The following is a 17,139-nucleotide window of genomic DNA, read 5'->3' on the forward strand; positions in this document are numbered from 1 at the left end:
GCGCCTAGGACTTGCCGATCACATGGTAGCTTCGTCACGCTAGTCACGTGACCTGGAAGTGTCTGCGGACAGCGCTGGCTCCCGGCCTCTAGAGTGAGATGAGCGCACAACCCTAGAGTCTGTCAGGACTGGCCCGTACGGGCAGGGGTACCTTTACCTTTATAGTAAATTTTATCCAGCAGGGCTTAGGAAGGAAAAGAGGGAGAATAAATGCCCCAAACTAAAAATATGTTGGCACTGTTAGTTTTTTACAAGAACTATATTTGATAAAAGATTGATTTCTTAGCGCCATTTTGAAGCTCTTCCTCTTACTTTGCTTTTCACAACAGCACTTCCAAGCTTTATTTCAGGAGGGTAAAACATGGATCCACAGTTACACTCACAAAGAAAACGAAAGAAAAAAAGTGTTTTCAAGTTGCAAGAAACAACAACAGCAATATATATATTATATGTGTGTGTGTGTGTGTGTGTGTGTGTGCAGACACACATACATCTACGTATATATACAGTGGGCGCTCAGGCTGTGAACGTGATACGTGCGGGATGCACGCTCGCAACTCGCAGCATTCGCAACCTGTGTCTGCGCATGTTGCGATTCGGTGCTTCTGCACATGTGCGACCGCTGAAACCCGGAAGTAACCTGTTTCGGTACTTCTGGGTTTCGGCGGTCCGCAACCCAAAAAAACCCAACCTGAAGTGTCTGTAACTCGAGGTATGACTGTATACACACATACACACACACATAATTTCTCCTGCTCTGGAGGAGAGGACTTGAACCCATGGCTTCAAATTACCGGTACAAGAAAGGAGATTCTGATTAAATATCAGGAGAACTTTCTGACAGTAAGAGCTATTTGAAAATGGAAAGTGCTGCTTTTGACCCATAAAGCCTTAAACGGCTCAGGACCGCAATACCTCAAGGTCTGCCTCTCCTCGTATAAACTGACCTGGACCCTGCGACCATCCTCTGAGCCCTTTCTTTGTGGGTCTCCTTCACGAGAGGTTCAGAGAGCGGCAACATGAGAAAGGGCCTTTTTTGCAGTGGCACCCTACTTTTGAGATGCTCTCCTCAGGGAGGTTTGCCTGCTGCCTTCATCTGAAAGAAGCCCTGTTTAGGAAGCGTTTAAGGTCTAACCTTTTGCCGTGTTTTTATTATTCTGCTGGGAGCCGCCCAGAGCGGCTGGCTCAACCCAGTCAGATGGGCGGCATACAAATAATAAAATTATTATTTTTCATAATTTTAATAAGAGAGGTCCAGAGGGTGGCAACACGGGAACAGGCCTTCTCTGCAGTGGCTCCCCATCTGTCGAATGCCCTCCCCAGGGAAGTCTTCATTGAAAGACCTACATTGGCTCACAGTATGTTTCCAAGCACAATTCAAAGTGTTGGTGCTGGCCTTGAAAGCCCTAAACGGCCTTGGCCCAGTATACCTGAAGGAGCGTCTCCACCTCCATCGTTCAGCCCAGACACTGAGATCCAGCGCTGAGAGCCTTCTGGTGGTTCCCTCGCTGCGAGAAGCCAAGTTACAGGGAACCAGGCAGAGGGCCTTCTTGGTAGTGGCGTCCGCCCTGTGGAATGCCCTCCCACCAGATGTCAAAGAGAACTACTACCAGACTTTTGGAAGACATATGAAGCAGCCCTCTTTAGGGAAACTTTTAATGTTTGATGCATTACTGTATTTTAATATTGTGTTGGAAGCTGCCCAGAGTGGCTGGGGAAGCCCAACTAGATGGGTGGGTACAAATAATAAATTATTATTATTATTACACACCTTTAGGAGCCAGGCAAAAATATTCCTTTTGAACTAGGGCTTTGGTTGATTTGATTGACACCCTATGCCTTTTTAAAATGTGGGTACTGTGAGGGAGGGAGGTTTATTGGGTTGTTGTTTTGATCCTTTATTTTGATCCTTTATTTTGTGCTTTGTATTTTGATTTTGTTCTGTGAGCTGCCCTGAGACCACTGGGTTATAGGGCATTATACAAATTCAATAAATAATAACAGTGCTTCCCCCCCTTGCAAAAAATGTTTAGGGGTACTCTCATTTTCCTACTCATATTGAAATACTGCCCTTCAATGAGGCCAAACTTAGATTCACCAAATGTTTAGGGGTACACACACCCCTACGTACCCCCTAGAGTCATTCGCAACTGGACTTAACTTTCAGGGGTCCCTTTACCTTTACCTTGGGTTACATATGCTTTAGGTTACAGACTCCGCTAACCCAGAAATAGTACCTCGGGTTAAGAACTTTGCTTCAGGATGAGAACAGAAATCGTGTGGCGGTAGTGGGAGGTCCCATTAGCTAAAGTGGTGCTTCAGGTTAAGAACAGTTTCAGGTTAAGAATGGACCTCCGGAATGAATTAAGTTCTTAACCAGAGGCACCACTGTAATAATAATATTTAGGCCCCGGGCAAAAAAGTTCCTCTTCAACCAGGCCTCTCCTAACACTGCATGCATTTTATAAAAAGGCAAAACAGCCGTACCACCTATTCCATGATTCTGCAGCCTATTTTGTGTGTGTATTTGTTTTTTTGGAAGGGGAGAATTTTGCAAAGCCTGCATTTGCACGGGGCAGCAATGCTTTTGGGAGAAACTGCCCCCGGGTTTCCTGTTCCAAACACGGGATCTTTTGCAGCGGAAAGTGAGAGTCGTCGCGGGGGCAGCACCCCTATAATTAGCGCCTTGTTAACCCCCCCCCCCAATGGTTGTTAACAAACAACCATTGTTTACCCCCAGGGGCCCCTGCACTTACTGGGCTTGCAGCTGGGATCTTTGCAAAGGGAGGCAGCGGCGCTTCTTCTTCTTCTGCAGCCCCGTTATTTTGCAGAGCCCAGCAGGTCTTTCGCAAGCAGCAGCAACGACCCGGGTCGATCAGGATCCCGGAAACGCGAGGGGGAAAGGGAAGGAGCTTGCAGCTGCCAAACGCCGTCGGGGCTGCAAAGCGCTGGGCTGAGCCTTCCTCCCCGCCTCGCATCACATGAGGGTTTCCCGGGTCATGTGAACGGGCGCCGGCTGATGATGAGACGCGCGTTTCCGCCGCTGCCCCACCTCTCCCCACACCCACAACCCCGGGGATACGTGCGCCAGGCAAGCGGGGGGACGGCCGAGGGATGCAAAAACAAGAATAAAATAAGAATAAAAGATAGTGATCTTCGCAAGGCAACTGCAAAAAAGGAAAAGGAAAATAAAAGTGGGAGGAGGACGCATCCTGCCCGCCTCCTCTTTCTCAGGAACTAAGGGGGAGGAGAGAGTCAAGTGAGCGGAGTGGGTGTGTACCTCCAGTCATTTGTAACCTCTCTCTTTTAAAACTTATTAAATAAGGTATAAAGACATTTATTTGTTTTTAAAGTATAAAGAGAGAGGGGTGGGAACTTGCCTTCCAAGAGGACAGATTTTGCTCAGATTTTATTTTTATTGTGATGATGCTATTCTATGATATTTTATTGTTCTTAGATATGCTGCAAGTGGCTGGGGGGAACCAGCCAGGTAGGCGGGGTATAAATAATAATAAACTTTATTATTGTTATTAAGTTCCCTGCCCCGAGGAGCTTGCAGTCCGGCAGTTCTGCCCAGGAGGTGGAGAAGCCGCGGGAGCGCAGACTGGGCTTCAGGAGTCTTCTTGGCCCTCTTCCCCCTATAGAACCTAAATGCGTGGCAACAAGTTGTGGGTAGTAGTTTGAAGGGGTGGGTGGGGAGGAATTTATTTATTTATTTGTTGTTTTGTCGGCCTGCTTTATAAACCACGACTTTTCCACAAGTTTCCATGTGCTCATGTTTGTTACTGCTTTGCTGCTTGGATTCTAGACCCTTGGAATCACAGTTCTGAGTTTAGGCCCTGAAGGCAGGATTGAATCTAGGGTGGTTTTGTTTTGTTGCTGTTTTTGCTTCACAGAGATTCTCCTTTTATGTATTTATTGGGGAAGCTGGCCTTTTTACAATACTTCTAGATGTGTGTAATCAGCACTGTATAAATTTATGTGTTATATATATATATATATATATACATACACACACACACACCCAAAATGATTTTTAGAACTGTGCAGCCTGAGCACCTTTAAGAAAAAGGTGAAATCGGCCTCGTTAAGAAAAAGAGGTCAGAATAGGCCAATATTTATGTGGACTGTCCCCAGATCAAGATTGCTTCTTTAGGTTCTCAGATTTTAACCTAGCTCAAGGTTGTCATCTGAACTAGCCAGATCAAGCACATTTTTATTTTTCAGTCCATGAAAAATAGATTTGAGAACCCTCTTGCCTCAAAATGGCAATTAGACATTGTGTTGTGGCGACTGCAACCTTGGTTTAAGAACCCATTTGGCCCCTAAACTTCAAATATTGAGGATAGTATACTGTAGTATGAATTTTTTTTTTAAATTTGTGGAGTACGGATAGGTATTCAAGGTCATGGGCTATTCTTCTACACAGTTCTGCACGAAGTATTGTTGTGAACAGGGATTTTCGACTGACAAATAGGAAAGACGGGGAAAGGGAGAGGTTTCTTTGTGTTGCGGAAGAGATGAGAGTTTGTTTGGCTCAAATTAGACCAACTATAAATGAGATCAACTAGGCACCCCCGCCTTCCGAGAGACGGGAAAATGTGTGCATGAATGTGCATTGCAAAGTGGCACAGTGTCAGAATTGTAAAAACATACGTTATATTTTTTTTCAGGAAACGCGTCCACAATGTCTGGGCGCTCTGTGGTCTCCTTCAGCGCTGTGGATGCCTGCCTTTCGTCTCTGAAAACCTGCCAGTCCAACATAAGTACTGGAATGGACATTGCTACAACCGTTGCTCTGGACCTTGTGGAAAGTAAAAGTGAGTTGTGGGTTTGTTTTGTGTTTTTGGAGTGGCTATCATTTGTGCTGTTGCTTTATTTTCTTTAAAGAAGAAACCCAGCCAGGTGGCCAGGGTATAAATAATAAAATTATTAGTATTATTATTATATTCCACCTTGATCAGACCACACCTGGAATACTGTGTCCAATTCTGGGCACCACAATTTAAGAAGGATGTTGACAAGCTGGAATGTGTGCAGAAGAGGGCAGCCAAGATGGTCAAGGGTCTAGAAACTAAGCCTTATGAGGAACGGTTGAAGGAGCTGAGTATGTTTAGCCTGGAAAAGAGGAGACTGAGAGGAGATAAGAAAGCCATCTTCAAATATCTGAAGGGCTCTCATATGGAAGATGAGCAAGCTTGTTTTCTTCTGCGCTGGAAGGTAGGACTCAGACCAGTGGCTTCAAGTTGCAGGAAAGGAGATTCAGACTAAACATTCGAAAAAACTTTGACAGTAAGAGCTGTTCAGCAGTGGAACAGACTCCCTTGGGAGGTTGTGGAATCACCTTCCTTGGAGGTTTTTAAGTAGAGGTTGGATGGCCATTTGTCATGGATGCTGTAGTTGAGGTTCCTGCATTTCAGGGGGTTGGACTAGATGACCCTTTGGTCCCTTCCAACTCGAAGATTCTATGATTATAGAAGCTTTAGTTGAGTGTTAGGATGCAAATGGGGCCCTGGATAAATGTTCAGGGCCTCCAAACAGCAGTACAGTGGTGCCTCGCAAGACGAAAAGAATCCGTTCTGTGATTCTCTTCGTCTAGCGGTTTTTTCGTCTTGCGAAGCAAGCCCATTTACGGATTAGCGGATTAGCGCTATTAGCGGCTTTTAGCGGCTTATCGGCTTATCGGATCAGCTGATTAGCGGCTTGGAAAAAGGGGGGCGGGAGGAAAAAACCCCCGCAGGAACTCGCAAGACATTTTCGTCTTGCAAAGCAAGCCCATAGGAGATTCGTTTTGCGAAGCACCTCCAAAACGGAAAACTCTTTCGTCTAGCGAGTTTTCCGTCTTGCGAGGCATTCGTCTTGCGGGGCACCACTGTAGCTGTTTAGCTTTGTTAAAGTGCACTTCAAAGAAGTCGTAGGGTTCCATCCTGACACGTAAATTCTCCCCCCTGCATTGTGAATTGCATTTTGAATGACAGATCAGAACCAGACATAAATGTGATCAGGAATGTGGCTTATTTTGTGCTGCAAAATGCAAGCTCAGTTCTGATTAAGGCTGGACGATATCAGGTATTCAACATTGCGCTATACACCACCAGCTAAACATCGCAATATATCATGATGTCTGAAAAAAGATTGCAGCTTTGTAGAGGCATTGGCTGGCGTCACAGTTTCCCCCACATTGCGGTTTTTGCATAGCACACACGCATCATAATTTGCGATATATTGCCAAGTCAAAAATTATGAAACCAATATCGTGATAAGGACTTCAGATCGGGTTTCGACAATATATCGCCCAGCCCAAACACACACCATGATTCATGATATATTGCCAGGTGAAATTTTTTTGAAACCGATATCACCATATGGACTTCAAACTGGTTTTGGATGATATATGAATATATCGCCCAGCCTTCATTCTGATGTAGCTCTCCCTGGTGTTTCTATGTTCAAAATAACTGTTTTTCACTGGGCATTGGCATTTAAGCTTCTAAGGGTTAGTCATTGTGTAGAAAGATGCCCACTTGCATTGAAAAGTCAGAATGCTGGGTGCACAAAACTGACTGTCACTGTGTGTTCAGATTCGGCTTGTGTGCTTTTAACTAGCTGTCAGTGGACCCCCAGATGGAGAGGGGAGACTCTCTATGGACCAATGATCCATAAAATGAAAGCAATAAACAATGTACTGCAGTCACCACAATCAATCCATCAGTAGCTGAACTGGGTTCCACACAGTCACAAAAACAAAACTAAAAGAGCCAAAAAAAACACAACTCAAAATAAATAGCAAAAACAGACAGACCTCAGCGTAACACTCAAAACGGAAGCGTGGCACTCAAATCGGAAGCGTTCAGCTTCCAAAAAAAGTTCGCAGAATGGAACACTTCTGGGTTTGCAGTGTTTGGGTTCCAAGTTGTTCGAATACAGAGGCGTTTGAGAACCAAGGTAGCACTGTACACAGTTTCCCTAATGTGCATCGTACTGGGACAGTTTGGCTATCAATGGGAGCTGGTCGGGGTGGCTGGATGTTAACCCCAGGGTTAGAGTTCCTGGTGAACAACAGCAGGAGAGGATATTATGCCTGTGGGAAACTTGTAGGATAACCCAACCTTAAGTTGGGTCTGGACGCAGTCCTCCAAGCCTTTCCCCAAGCCATGGACTTTGATTCACATCTTCCTTGAGCATTTTTGCCTGGCTGGAACGTGCCCTTTAACTCTGATAAAGACTTGTGCCTGGCTTACGCTGTGGTCTGGTTGGACGCGGAGAAATGGTGGGAGGAACCAGCTGGGGAGACCCCAAGGGAAGACGGCTCAGAGCCTTGGCATTGGTGGTGGGATGGCGACGATCGGTCAGAGGAATTATAGAATCATAGAGTTGGAAGAGACTACAAGGGCCATGGAGTCCAACCCCCTGCCAAGCAGGAAACACCATCAGAGCACTCCTGACATATGGATGTCAAGCCTCTGCTTTGTTGTTGTTTAGTCGTTTAGTCGTGTCCGACTCTTCGTGACCCCATGGACCAGAGCACGCCAGGCACTTCTGTCCTCCACTGCCTCCCGCAGTTTGATCAAACTCATGCTAGTAGCTTCAAGAACACCATCCAACCATCTCATTCTCTGTCGTCCCCTTCTCCTTGTGCCCTCCATCTTTCCCAACATCAGGGTCTTTTCCAGGGAGTCCTCTCTTCTCATGAGGTGGCCAAAGTATTGGAGCCTCAGCTTCACGATCTGTCCTTCCAGTGAGCACTCAGGGCTGATTTCCTTCAGAATGGAGAGGTTTGATCTTCTTGCAGTCCATGGGACTCTCAAGAGTCTCCTCCAGCACCATAATTCAAAAGCATCAATTCTTCGGCGATCAGCCTTCTTTATGGTCCAGCTCTCACTTCCATACATCACTACTGGGAAAACCATGGCTTTTACTATACGGACCTTTGTTGGCAAGGTGATGTCTCTGCTTTTTAAGATGTTGTCTAGGTTTGCCATCGCCTTTCTCCCAAGGAGCAGGCGTCTTTTAATTTCGTGACTGCTGTCACCATCTGCACTGATCATGGAGCCCAAGAAAGTAAAATCTCTCACTGCCTCCATTTCTTCCCCATCTATTTGCCAGGAGTTGATGGGCCCAGTGGCCATGATCTTCGTTTTTTTGATGTTGAGCTTCAGACCATATTTTGCGCTCTCCTCTTTCACCCTCATTAAAAGGTTCTTTAATTCCTCTTCACTTTCTGCCATCAAGGTTGTGTCATCTGCATATCTGAGGTTGTTGATATTTCTTCCGGCAATCTTAATTCCGGCTTGGGATTCATCCAGCCCAGCCTTTCGCATGATGAATTCTGCATATAAGTTAAATAAGCAGGGAGACAATATACAGCCTTGCCGTACTCCTTTCCCAATTTGGAACCAATCAGTTGTTCCATATCCAGTTCTAACTGTAGCTTCTTGTCCCACATAGAGATTTCGCAGGAGACAGATGAGGTGATCAGGCACTCCCATTTCTTTAAGAACTTGCCATAGTTTGCTGTGGTCAACACAGTCAAAGGCTTTTGCATAGTCAATGACTATGCTTAAAAGGTAAAGGTAAAGGTACCCCTGCCCGAACGGGCCAGTCTTGACAGACTGTGGGGTTTGTGCGCCCATCTCACATCTATTGGCCGGGGGCCAGCGCTGTCCGGGGACACTTCCGGGTCACGTGGCCAGCGTGACATCGCTGCTCTGGCGAGCCAGAGCCGCACACGGAACGCCGTTTACCTTCCCGCTGGTAAGCGGTACCTATTTATCTACTTGCCCCCGGGGGTGCTTTCGAACTGCTAGGTGGGCAGGCGCTGGGACCGAGCAGCGGGAGCGCACCCCGCCGCGGGGATTCGAACCGCCGACCTTTCGATCGGCAAGCCCTAGGCGTTGAGGCTTTAGCCCACAGCGCCACCCGCGTTTAAAGACCTCCAAAGGAGGAGACTCCACCACACTCCTTGGCAGCAAATTCCACTGTCGAACAGCTCTTACTGTCAGGAAGTTCTTCCTAATGTTTAGGTGGAATGTTCTTTCTTGTAGTTTGGATCCATTGCTCCGTGTCCGCTTCTCTGGAGCAGCAGAAAACAACCTTTCTCCCTCCTCTATGTGACATCCTTTTATATATTTGAACATGGCTATCATATCACCCCTTAACCTCCTCTTCTCCAGGCTAAACATGCTCAGCTCCCTTAGCCGTTCCTCATAAGGCATCGTTTCCAGGCCTTTGACCATTTTGGTTGCCCTCCTCTGGACACGTTCCAGTTTGTCAGTGTCCTTCTTGAACTGTGGTGCCCAGAACTGGACACAGTACTTCAGGTGAGGTCTGACCAGAGCAGAATACAGTGGCACTATTACTTCCCTTGAAGAAGATGGGGAGGAGGAGGCTTCGGAAGCTGAAGAGGTCACAGGGCTTCGTGAGCGGGGAGAGTGTGTGGCAGAGAGAAGTCTGGAATCAGAGGCAGAAGCTGAAGCAGGAGAGTGGGAGGAAGGAGGCCAAGAGGCAGAGGTGAGTCCGACTGCTGAATGTCACAGGGGTTGGTCAGAATCGAGGACAGTCGTACCTCGGCTCACGAACGCCTTGGGAGTCGAATGTTCCGGCTCACGAACGATCGAAAACCGGAAGTGAGTGTTCTGGTTTTCAAACGTTCTTTCGGAAGCTGAACATCTGACAGCGCTTCCGCGGCTTCCAATTGGCTGAAGGAGCTTTCTGCAGCCAATCGGAAGTTGTGCTTTGAAAGTCGAACGGACTTCCGGAACAGATTCTGTTCGACTTCCAAGGTACACTTCTAGAGTTACTTCTGCTAAATGAGCCATCGTAGGTCAGTGAAAATTAGTCTCCCGCAGAGTGGATTTGATTTAAATCAAATCGATTTAAATCACGGTTTAAATCATGATTTATATCACTAGTCGGTAAGACTTGATTTAAATCCTTTTTTTTTTTAAACTGAAAGACTAATTCTTGCTGGTATAATCTTAATATTTACAACCAGATGAAGGTTCCATTTTTGGAATAATAGATTTTCAGAGTACTTTTTACAGTTATATAAAAAATTACTGATTTGGTTATGCCATTAGAAATACATCTCCCATTCCCACCACCCTATCTCCCATTCCCACCACCCTTCTGAGTAACACCCCTCCCCACCTTCTCACTATATAGAAGGGTCTGGCAACTTCTGTTTCAGTGTATCTGAAGAAGTGTGCATGCACACGAAAGCTCATACCAAGAACTAACTTAGTTGGTCTTTAAGGTGCTACTGGAAGGAAATTTTTTTTAATGAAATTATTGTGAGGCTTAATAAGTTAACTTATATTTGGACAACTTTTCTGCTGTACTTTTTATTGGAAGGATCATTTCCTTAATAACAATTTAAACAATTTATTTAACTAAAACAATAACATTATAGCATATGTTTCCATGTTTGTTAACTGATGTGGTTAAACATTTTTTTAAAAAAACAAAAACAAAACTTAGACATGAAAAACTTAAAACAAATCCTTATTTCCTGATGGAATAGCCTTTTGACTATAATGTAATTTAAATAGAAAAGTACCTTTAGGAAGATTTTTTTCCTCCAAAAGCATTTTATTTTAAAAATCTGATTTAAATTAAAAAAACAGATTTAAAATAAATTAATTAAAAAAATAATTGATTTTTATCCACCCTGGTCTCCCGGACCTTTTAGACTCTCCTTTCCATGTACTATCTGAAACCAAAGGGGTGGTTTTTGCCCGATGTGACATATTTTGGCATTCTTTTCCATTCATCTACTCCACTAATAATGTGAGTCTGAGAAGAGGGGACCATCTTAGAACGGAAATAACTTTTCAGAGCCTTTTTGAGTAAAGGGCAGGAAAGAAATGCTGCAAATCGATAAATATGAATGGCTAATAAAAGTTCCTTTCTTTTTTGCAAATCATCTTTACGTATTGGTTTCTTTTAATTTACATTCATAGAATCACATTATAACATCTCAGTTCTCCTGTGGCTAAACATGTATTTCTAAATAATAATAAAGAAAACATAAACAAAAAATTGTGCTTAATTGCTTGATTCATTCGCATTCCTTTTATACTTGACTTCCCTCCCCTTCTTACTTGGGCCCTATGTTTTACTTATTTGAATGCCTCTCTTAGCACGTCTATCAGTTTGTTTTCCTGTTTTTCCACTATATTTTAGTATTTTTTCTGACAGAAGTTATTCTAAACCAGTCAAAATTTCAATTTCCCCGTGATAGTCTTTCAAATATTGTTTGAATATGTTCCAATCTTAAATTTTTGTTTTCTTTGATCTCTTAGCTGCCCAGTCAACTTGTCCATCTCTGCGTACTCTATTAATTTGGTCAACCAAATTAATAAGAGTCTAATAAAAGTTTCTGTACATTTCGAGGCAAGGTAAAGAAGCTGTGGGCAGATATTCTTTTTTCTTTAAAATTACTGTAAGTGTATCTGTGCGTTTTGAGAGGAGGTAAAGAAAGTGAATTAAGATTGCCGGAAGAAATATCAACAACCTCCTATATGCAGATGACACAACATTGATGGCAGAAAGTGAGGAGGAACTAAAGAACCTTTTAATGAGGGTGAAAGAGGAGAGCGCAAAATATGGTCTGAAGCTCAACATCAAAAAAACGAAGATCATGGCCACTGGTCCCATCACCTCCTGGCAAACAGAAGGGGAAGAAATGGAGGCAGTGAGAGATTTTACTTTCTTGGGCTCCATGATCACTGCAGATGGTGACAGCAGTCACAAAATTAAAAAGACACCTGCTTCTTGGGAGAAACGCAATGACAAACCTAGACAGCATCTTAAAAAGCAGAGACATCACCTTGCCAACAAAGGTCCGTATAGTTAAAGCTATGGTTTTCCCAGTAGTGATGTATGGAAGTGAGAGCTGGACCATCAAGAAGGCTGATTGCCGAAGAATTGATGCTTTAGAAATATGGTGCTGGAGGAGACTCTGGAGAGTCCCATGGACTGCAAGAAGATCAAACCTCTCCATTCTGAAGGAAATCAGCCCTGAGTGCTCACTGGAAGGACAGATCGTGAAGCTGAGGCTCCAAGACTTTGGCCACCTCATGAGAAGAGAAGACTCCCTGGAAAAGACCCTGATGTTGGGAAAGATGGAGGGCACAAGGAGAAGGGGACGGCAGAGGACGAGATGGGTGGACAGTGTTCTCGAAGCTACCAACTTGAGTTTGACTAAACTGCGGGAGGCAGTGGAAGACAGGAGTGCCTGGCGTGCTCTGGTCCATGGGGTCACGAAGAGTCAGACATGACTAAACGGCTAAACAACAACAACAAAGAAAGTGGAAACGATATATTATGGTAGAGCACTAGAGGGAGCCCTTGCCAAAGTTAATCTCCATGGACGTGGAAGAATCCAAGTCACTTTGAAATTTTAAAATTTAAGCAGTGCTTTTTTTCAGGGGGTACTTGAGGCAGTTATGGGCACCTATTTTTCTAGCGGGGGTGGGGGGGGCAAAGCACTGGATTTAAACATTTTATTTTAGAACTGTGTGCCCAAGTTAGTAGTTGAACTGACGTGTCGCCTGCTTCTTAATTGATTAATCAACCAGTTTAAATTCAAATGCATTTCCATATTGTCAAAGCCTTACGTTTTTCGTTTAGGTATACGAAGTGCAAGCAAATGTTATTTTTAAGCAAGCAACTCCACTATTTGCTGTCAGAAACAGAGGCTTCCTTTTTCATATTTTCTGTTTCAGACCCTGTTACAATTAGACACTAGAGAATGAAAACAAACCTAATAGCCCCATTTTAAACTTCCCCCACCCCAAATAAAATAAAAAGTTTTGTTTGTTTAGGGCCGCAAGCCTCGCAGCATTCACAATCCTAGACTCGGAGGGAAGTTCTACTGAGTTTAACATGATTTATTTCCAGGAACATGACTAGAGCGTCACCCTAAATATGTTAATACTGCAGTCTGCTTTGTTTTCCTTTTCCCCATAAGGAACATTATTAAGTTTTGTTTTTAAAAAACCATCTACCGTTTGATTGCAAGAAAGCCTTTAAGCAGTTTACAAAACAGCACAAAGTAAAACATTAAAGGTCTTGGCAAAAAACAGTTAAAAGCAAGTACAATTGAGTCTCAGCTGGGAGAGCGGCTCAGGATTCATAAAATATTGGGGACAATTTAAGTCCCACTGTACCCATTGGCTTACTCCCCAGTAAAGTGGTACAATATTTAGGATTCTAGCCTGAGCCAGATGTTGTTCCTGCAGAGGAGGTCCACTATGGCAGTTGTATTATTAACAACCCATTTGAAAACGGATTTAAATGTTTGTTTGTTTGGAGTGTGAATGATTCACACTTAAAGCTGCAGAGGTGCTGATTCAGTCAATTTGTAAAGAGAGTTTGCTGTCTCAGTCAGGATCGGACAACATTTACATAGAGGCCTTAAAGGTAAAGGTAAAGGGACCCCTGACCGTTAGGTCCAGTCGCAGAGGATTCTGGGGTTGCAGCGCTCATCTCACTTTACTGGCCAAGGGAGCCGACGTTTGTCCACAGACAGTTTTTCCAGGTCATGTGGCCAGCATGACTAAGTCGCTTCTGGCGAACCAGAGCAGCACACGGAAACACCGTTTACCTTCCTGCCGGAGTGGTACCTATTTATCTACTTGCACTTTGACGTGCTTTCGAACTGCTAGGTTGGCAGGAGCAGGGACCGAGCAACGGGAGCTCACCCCGTCATGGAGATTTGAACCGCCGACCTTCTGATCAGCAAGCCCTAGGCTCTGTGGTTTAGATACTTAGCAAGGATTAAAGTTGTGTGCCATGAAAAACATTTGTTCATTTCCGTGGCAAATATGTTGCACAACTTTCCCCCCTTGCCTTAAATAAACCCCTTTTGTTGCTCTTTTTTTTGGGGGGGGGGTGTTGCTGTTGTGGATTACTATTTAAGATAGTTTGCAGCCTTCTGATTTTTGAGAATTTGAAGCAGCCTACGTCCGTAAGATACACAATACAGTAAATTACAAAAATAAATCTGTTAAGCCGCAGCGATTAAAAAACAATACTATCCGAACCAGCAGCCAATCACATTTTTTTAAAAAACAAACCAACAAGCCACAGAATAACACGTGAAAAGCCTATTGAAATAAAAGAAAATGCTTCTGTTAATAATAGTGTGAGGGGGAATGTCAAAAACTTTTGTTGGACTCCTTGCTTTGAGTCAACTACTCTCTTTGTGTGTGTCTCTGTATCTGTGTGTTGTGTTTGTATATATATTACTTACACACACACACACACACAAATAATATATTTAGCTTTGTGTGAAAATGACTAATTAATAGCAACGACCCACCCTGCCACCACCCCAGTTTCCAAGAGGAAGACGGTCAGCAAGATTTAAGAAGCCGAACCAGCTGGAACAAATTAACTGAATCACAGCTGACGTGTGTGTTCGGTCTGGAGATTCCTTTATGTAAATATTACGCATCTCTAGCCTTCCCCGTGTTAGTCACTGCCCTTTGTGTAAATCCTTCCAGAAGGGGGGGGGCATATCAGGGTCTCTCCCCCTCTCCCCACCCCACCCCAGCCATGATCTGGTATTTTTAACTGCAGCAGTCTGTGCAAATGTTGATGCCTACCGAACAGACCCAAAGGGAGGAAAATAATGTTGTGCTTTGAAAATTGTTCCGTCTGCACAAGTGTTTCTGCTTGATGGAAAGATTGCTGCCTGTCCCCCGTCCCCGGTGGGCTGTTCTCGGGGGTATCCCGACCCCCCAGAGTGGATTTGTGGGTGGTGCATGGGGGAAGAGGAATTGCGGAAGCCCTGTTGCACAATTATTATTGTCATTTATTAAATTTGTTCGCTGCCTTCCTTTCTATGCTCCCATGGTTGTCCGCAACTATCAGAACTCCTTGCACTGGCTTCTACTGGTGGGGCAACTAAATAATAATAATAATAATAATAATAATAATAATAATAATAATAATAATAATAATAATAATAAAAAAAAAATAAAAAAATTATTTATACCCCACCCTTCCTGGTTCAAAAACTGCGCTCAGGGCAGCTAACAACAAATTTAGCTTCCTGCAGCCAATCGGAAGCCACACTTTGGTTTCTGAACGTTTTGGAAGTTGAACGGACTTCCGAAACAGATTCCATTCGACTTCCAAGGTATGATTGTACTGCCCTGTGTGGCTAAGTTACAAAAGGCTTATTCTTATTCTTACTCTTAGTCTTAATCTTGTTTATAAGCATTCTAATTCTCACGTATCCTTGCATGAATAAATGTGACAGTTGAATTGTTGCTCGCCTCGCAGATCAGGTTGACGTCCCTTTTGACTTTGTCCTCATTCTGGTTCTGCCAGTGACTCATTTTCGTACCCTCAAGGGAAGTCGCTTAATATTCTCCATGCCTCTTGTTTCCCATCTGAAAGATCAGAACCCTCCCATTACCTGTGGTTTCATCAACGCTGGCTAGAATTCTGCTGGTTCCTGTATTCAATTCAATTCAAGGTTTCTTCCTGCCGGATTTTAGCGCCTGATAAAATTCCTACATCGTTTTCTTGAAGTGCTCCTGTTAGTAAGCACTATTCAGTTAACACAGAGAGAACCAACTTCTAAATTTTCAATCGTCCCTTATTATGAATAATAATCTTTGTTACTTATAAAATGCCTCTTAAAAAACAAGAACAATTATTCTCCTGATTCTTGCTGTCCCCAGGAGCAGTTGGTCCAATAATATAGTTGACATCACCTGGCACGAAGGACATCTCAGGTGTGCTGAGGGCTGAGGGGCGATTCTGCAACCTCAAAAGATTCCCACAGCAGTGCAATGGGTCCTTCTAAGAATGCTCACGGTATATTAACGCAAATAGCATTTATATGAAATCTGCACAGAAGCTTATTAGAGGAGTTCAGACAACCTGCCTCATGCATTAAAACAAGGCTCCCCGTTTTGTGCTGTTATGGGAAACAGCCGTAGCCGTAGCTCAGTGGCGCAAGGGACGTGGGTGGTGCTGTGGTCTAAACCACAACCTCTTGGGCTTGCCGATCAAAAGGTCGGCTGTTTGAATCCCCGCGACAGGGTGAGCTCCCGTTGCTCTGTCCCAGCTCCTGCCAACCTAGCAGTTCGAAAACATACCAGTGCAAGTAGATAAATAGGTACCACTCTGGCGGGAAGGTAAACGGCGTTTCCGTGCACGCTGGCTTCCGTCCTATTGCGTCAGAAGTGGTTTAGTCATACTGGCCACATGACCCGGAAAGCTGTCTGTGGACAAACGCCGGCTCCCTCGGCCTGAAAAGCAAGATGCTCGCTGCAACCCCATAATCGCCTTTGACTGGACTTAACCGTCCAGGGTTCATTTACCTTTACCTTAGCAGTGGCAGTACATCCTCCTTGCATGCAGGAAGTCCCAGTAATGATTCTCATAATTTTTAGGCAGGGGCTGTGACAACCCTCTGTCTGAAATCCTTGATTGCTGCTAGGAATGAACTTACAAATACAAAACTTTCTGCAGAAAAATAAAGCAATGGGAAAGGTTTTTGTTTATAGAGTTGCCAGGAAGGGCTAGATTTATGTGCATGAAATGGCAGGAGGCACATTTTTTCCTGTTGGTTTAGCTCCGCTTTCTTCCCTCTTTGTAGCTGACAGAAAAGGAAAAGGCCAGGGTCTGGCGAAGGAGAGTATTTTCTCTGTCCTAGCCTGGCTTCTGTGTTCAGTAAATGTTCAATATGAGGTTGCTTTTGGGTTGTCGTCTCACTTTTCTGCCACACGATGGCGGACTTTCCATTTTCCTGTTTCAGCTTTTGTCAAAACCAGTCATGATTAGTACCTGTTGCTGCTGTAAAAGATAAATTCATCATATTCTTGAAGCATTCCCCTGCTTTCCCTGCCCTGTACTAAGAAAAGGCCAGCTGGCCAATTAGACATTGTGGTCCATATGAATGCTGCTTCCAGATTCTTACGTCAGATGGGATGAATGGTCAGAAGTGGAAGTTCTGAGAGTCCCGTAAATGCAAAGATTTTAAACATTTAGAATGCTACCCATCTATTTTGCTCCCTACTGGTAAAAAAAAATAAATTTAAATTTTGAGTATGTAAACATGTGTGCATAGCATGGGAGAACAGTAAGCAATAACTGCATGCAGCACAAAAATGGGTA

General features: G+C 44.1%; 2 protein-coding genes across 4 annotated transcripts in view; one reads left to right on the forward strand and one right to left on the reverse strand.

The window, feature by feature from the left end:
• WASHC5 (WASH complex subunit 5) overlaps nucleotides 1–2,879 on the reverse strand; it is a 47,394-nt gene extending 44,515 nt beyond the window's left edge. For both annotated transcript variants that reach the window (XM_082235495.1, XM_082235496.1), the window contains exon 1: nucleotides 2,757–2,879. The gene's annotated coding sequence lies outside the window, so the exon portion shown is untranslated. The remainder of the gene's footprint in view (nucleotides 1–2,756) is intronic.
• Nucleotides 2,880–3,030: 151 nt separating this feature from the next.
• The window catches only part of NSMCE2 (NSE2 (MMS21) homolog, SMC5-SMC6 complex SUMO ligase), a 214,926-nt gene continuing 200,817 nt past the window's right edge, over nucleotides 3,031–17,139 (forward strand). Inside the window, exons 1-2 of one of the 2 annotated variants that reach the window (XM_082235933.1) lie at nucleotides 3,031–3,325; nucleotides 4,674–4,820. In XM_082235933.1, the coding sequence (XP_082092059.1) occupies nucleotides 4,688–4,820 (133 nt within the window). In that variant the 5' untranslated portion in view covers nucleotides 3,031–3,325; nucleotides 4,674–4,687. The remainder of the gene's footprint in view (nucleotides 3,326–4,673; nucleotides 4,821–17,139) is intronic. The other variant, XM_082235934.1, reaches the window with a different exon arrangement.

The sequence above is a fragment of the Podarcis vaucheri genome (assembly GCF_965113315.1).
Source record: "Podarcis vaucheri genome assembly, chromosome: 8".
Classification (NCBI taxonomy): domain Eukaryota; kingdom Metazoa; phylum Chordata; class Lepidosauria; order Squamata; family Lacertidae; genus Podarcis; species Podarcis vaucheri.